The sequence below is a fragment of the Camelina sativa genome, chromosome 5, assembly GCF_000633955.1.
Source record: "Camelina sativa cultivar DH55 chromosome 5, Cs, whole genome shotgun sequence".
In the NCBI taxonomy this organism is placed as follows: Eukaryota; Viridiplantae; Streptophyta; class Magnoliopsida; order Brassicales; family Brassicaceae; genus Camelina; species Camelina sativa.
In genome coordinates, this window is record NC_025689.1 from 25535854 (window position 1) to 25539915 (window position 4062).

At 33.9% G+C, this 4062-nt stretch overlaps 1 protein-coding gene across 7 annotated transcripts; it reads left to right on the top strand.

Annotated features, from left to right (window-relative positions):
* On the top strand, positions 703 to 2810 carry LOC104787568. 7 transcript variants are annotated; one of them, XM_010513172.2, is made up of 6 exons: positions 703 to 911; positions 1139 to 1160; positions 1932 to 2002; positions 2086 to 2174; positions 2258 to 2344; positions 2469 to 2810. In XM_010513172.2, exons 3-6 carry the CDS (start codon positions 1936 to 1938, stop codon positions 2544 to 2546), a joined length of 321 nt encoding a protein of 106 aa, XP_010511474.1. In that variant the 5' UTR covers positions 703 to 911; positions 1139 to 1160; positions 1932 to 1935; the 3' UTR covers positions 2547 to 2810. The 7 variants fall into 7 exon arrangements, 5 of the variants coding, with proteins under 5 accessions (XP_010511474.1, XP_010511475.1, XP_010511473.1 ...); XM_010513171.1 differs by having other exon boundaries at positions 705 to 911; positions 1139 to 1235; XM_010513173.1 differs by lacking the exon at positions 1139 to 1160.

Below are 4062 nucleotides of genomic sequence, written 5' to 3' on the forward strand. Positions count from 1 at the left end.
AAGAGGATAATCATAAACCAAGCCAAACCCACGTGATAGGCCCAAACCATGATGTTCATCACTAGATTCATCGTGACATAGGCTTTGTTCGTTTTCAAGTCTCTTAATGAGCGACTGCGACAGAAAAATAGGCAAAAGCAGCTCATACTAATGTGAAGAGGAGTCGCTGCCGGTGTGAAAAAGAGTCGCTACATTGTTCAGATGAACTGCCGCAACGATCGCTAGAAAATCCGGCGACTTCTCTCTCCCCCTGCGACACTTTTTCTCTCTCCCTGCGACACGTCTGCGTTTTCCTCTTAGCCTTTCCGTTATCGTTTTTTTTTAATTGCCTGTTATCACCACCGTTTTAAGTTGTCGCCGTCGCTGTTTCAGCGACTTGAAAACGAACAGGCCCATAATCTTGTGTTCTATTTTTCACATTTGTCGTTTGTCAATCAACTTAAGTCAATATTATGTATTTAATTAATATACATTATGACGCTTGAGTAGGATATAGGCTTGCTTAGAGCAATCCCATTGCACATACTATATGGGTATGTCTTTTATTTGTTTACTAATATAATCAAAAAAAAATAAAGTTTTAATCTTAATATATCTGAGACACAGATCTCTCTGTTTTTGATACTCAGAGACACGACACGTGTCATTATTTTATTGGTTACNGCTTTTTTGTTTTTTTTTTTTTTTTTTTTTTTTTTAAAATCTTTTCTTCCTTTCCTTCGCTTCTCTCTATCGAAAGGATGAAATCAAAACCATCGAACCTTTGATCGTTTTCCAGAAACCTATGAACAATACTTGCAAATAATGACAAATTGTCTCAACCTCTTCCCATGAATCGATTTATCAAAAGGGAATCAAAATCAAGGAGAACGAACCAATTGAAGTTCTGATAGCAGCAGAAGACACTGTAGGTAAGCAAAGAAAACATCTTCTGGGAATTGGGTTACGGAGAAAAGATGGTTCCTTTAATAGATTTGATGTCTCTGTTCTAAGATGACATGAAGATTTAATTCTCTCTATCTGTTTTGTTTGTTTGCTTCTTCAACCATAAAGTATAATTTTTTGTGTTTGTATTTTACTCTTGAAAAGCTTAAGTCTCCCTGCGTCAGGCTTTGATGATTTCTTTTTTTATGTCCAGGTAAGAAAGCTAGCAAACTCGGGTAAGATAGCTGACCACTCTAAACAGAGATCTTTGTGGTTAAACTTCCTAGTGTGTTCAATGGTTGGTTTTAAAGGTATGATGTTGTATCTGCTTCTTTCTGCGTTTTCGGTTTCAGAATTTGTCAAAGGGTTTTGAGTTTTGGATGATCGGAGGTTACTCTGATCTGAACGAACCGTGACAAAATCATTTTCTTACAATACATTCTGATGGCAGCTGATCAATGTTCAAATCTATCAAATTTATATTCGACTTTTTATAATTGTTAGTTAGAAGCTTGTTTTTGGGGCTAAAGAATTAGCGTATTATGTTTGAAAAATTGTCCTGAGGGTTTGAACATTGTGATTCTGAGAAACTATGAGAAGTCATATAATCTGTTCTCTCTTATGATTCATGCTCTGCAAATCTTGCTCAAAGGGCCTTTTTAGCTCCTGACGCTTGTTTTATGTGATGGAATAAACTGTGATATGGATAATGGATCTATGAGCTACCAGCCTACCAAGACTATGCTAGATTCTGGTCTGGACATAAGTTGCTATTGATGTGTGCTGTGGATAGGAATTAGTGACTCTGTTATCTGAAGGAATCATTGAAGTCGTCACTATTAAGATCTCATTTAGTTGCACCTTCTTACTTTCATTTTGATTTTGATATGAGTTTGTGACCATCCCCAAATATGCATGGAATTCTGAAAATGCTTTGGTTTAGTAATGTTTTTTTTTTCTGTCTTTAACACTGCAATACTCGCATCTTACATAAAGTTTGTTTCAAGGACTATGAAGCTGTCTCTGCCTTTTGGATTGCTCTTTTGCAGGCTGCAATTATTCCGCCGAGCCATACATGGTTGGTGAGTAAAATGAGCCTGTTGTTTTCACTATTGCTTATTGTATGTAGCGTTTTCATTTGTGATTTGGTGATGATGATAGGTTTGCGTACGGCTGTTCATAAGGATTATTTTAGAGTTGTGAACTCGAGGGATTTCTCTTTCTTTTCTAAGGCAAAAAATCATAGATATGTGAGTTGAGTATGAAGTTACAGAGAGATATTGGTTCTTGAAGTTGCATCAATGGCCAGATATTGTTTGTCTAATCGTTTTAGGAAAACTCAAAAATTCACATAGAAAGTGTCTATGTGAATTCACAGCATTTTCTTGTGGAAGCAGATGCTGCCGAGAGGGCAATAGAGGTACGTACGTGTTTTGGACCTGGACCATTTTGTATGACTCGTGGTTCAAGTTGATCTCTTGAGATGCCATAGTTGCACAACTGTTAGATTGATTTTTGATAATGTCGGCATGAATCTTATCCAGGCGTCTCCTGTATGGATTGATGGGCGAAGACTTCAAGTGCTGAAGAAGTTTAATAGGGTAGTGGGGAATCGAAACTGAACCTGACTCGTTATGTAGATATAGGCTGGACTGGAAGCTACATACACTCATATTACTATTATGTTTAACTGAGTTTATTGGAGAAAAGATTCATAAAAGGCTAGTATTGATTTGCTATTTGAGATGCTTTGGCTTTGTTCGTGTTCTTCAAGAAGCCTGAAGTGTGTGTGAGTGTGTGTTGAATCTGTATCATTGAAGTTCACTCATCTCAAAAAACCCAATCCCATTTTTATTGTTGACATTGCTTTCTTGTTTTCTTCTCAATTTTGATGAAAATTATAAGTCTTGCTTCAAGTTTTAAGACACTCAAGGATGACTAATGGGAGGACAAAAAATAAAAACAAGGGTGTCAAGAGATTTATATTATTTTTAGTATTATTAAAAGATAGACACTAAATTGAGTATGTGCAATGGCCATTCTCTTAGCAAATCTAGTGGGAGGGTGGTGCACCTAAAGCACTCTATATACCATATCTTTCTTTCTTCCTTTTTAGTGGCAAAAGAGAAGATTGACTTTTCCACCCATAAAAAAGGCAGAGAGTTGATATTGTTAATGATACATACAAACAAAATAGCTAGTTTTCATCTACCCCGAAAATAATGTTAGAAGATTTACAATTTTGGAATGTTTTACAGTTTTAGTTGATGACTATGTATTATGAACATTGCTCTAATTGGGAAACTAGGGTATTTTTGGTCCGCATTTCTCCTACCTAATTTTACAAACTCACTAAAAGTCATACTGGGAAGAAAATAGTGTACTAGTTAAATTCAGCAGTTGTGTGGTAGTATTGCGAATTTCGACGTCATGCATGATGATTAAATTATTGAATTTGAATCTTATCCATAGATTCTATGATGATGCACTTTGAATAGTTAGTTATGGTTCTTTACTTTACAAGTGGAGTTGTCATTTTACATAAGTACTAGATTAAGATCCGTGCTAAAGCACGGGTTAAAATTCATTTTATTTATATTATATTTTTTATATAAAATATAATTTATGTTATTGTTTTTAAAAGTTTTTTTGGGATAAAACATTATGCAATAAAATCATATGCTAAATATGAAGGCTTGAAAAAAACATCTATTTTGTAAGTTTTATATTGTTAATGATTCTAGATAAGTATCCGTGCTATAACACTGATTAAACTTTATTTCGTAATCAATCTTGTAACCCACTATTTAACTTGTAACCAATCAATCTATCAATTTCATAATCTATCTTTGGTTAACGTTATGGTCTATATCGATAAAATCTGTAGAAAATAAATTTGTAATATTGTGTTTAAAGATCTTTTGAAATAACGTGATTAGGACTAAAATCTTCCAAAAATACAGTTTTGAATTTCCATGATTTTATTTGTTATCATTAATATATCAATTATCAATTTGGAATATCCCTAATATTTAGGTGTAACCATTAATATTAATATATGAATTAATCTATAACCTATCTATAACCTATTTGTAACCATTTATTAAAAATATAAAATCTGTAAAATCTATGTTGTGT

Coding starts and splice junctions, on each gene's coding strand:
- LOC104787568 (XM_010513172.2), top strand. CDS start 1,936: ATGAAGCTGTCTCTGCCTTTTGGATTGCTCTTTTGCAGGCTGCAATTA. Junction 2,175..2,257: donor AGGCAAAAAATCATAGATAT/GTGAGTTGAGTA, acceptor TAATCGTTTTAG/GAAAACTCAAAAATTCACAT. Junction 2,345..2,468: donor CTGCCGAGAGGGCAATAGAG/GTACGTACGTGT, acceptor AATCTTATCCAG/GCGTCTCCTGTATGGATTGA.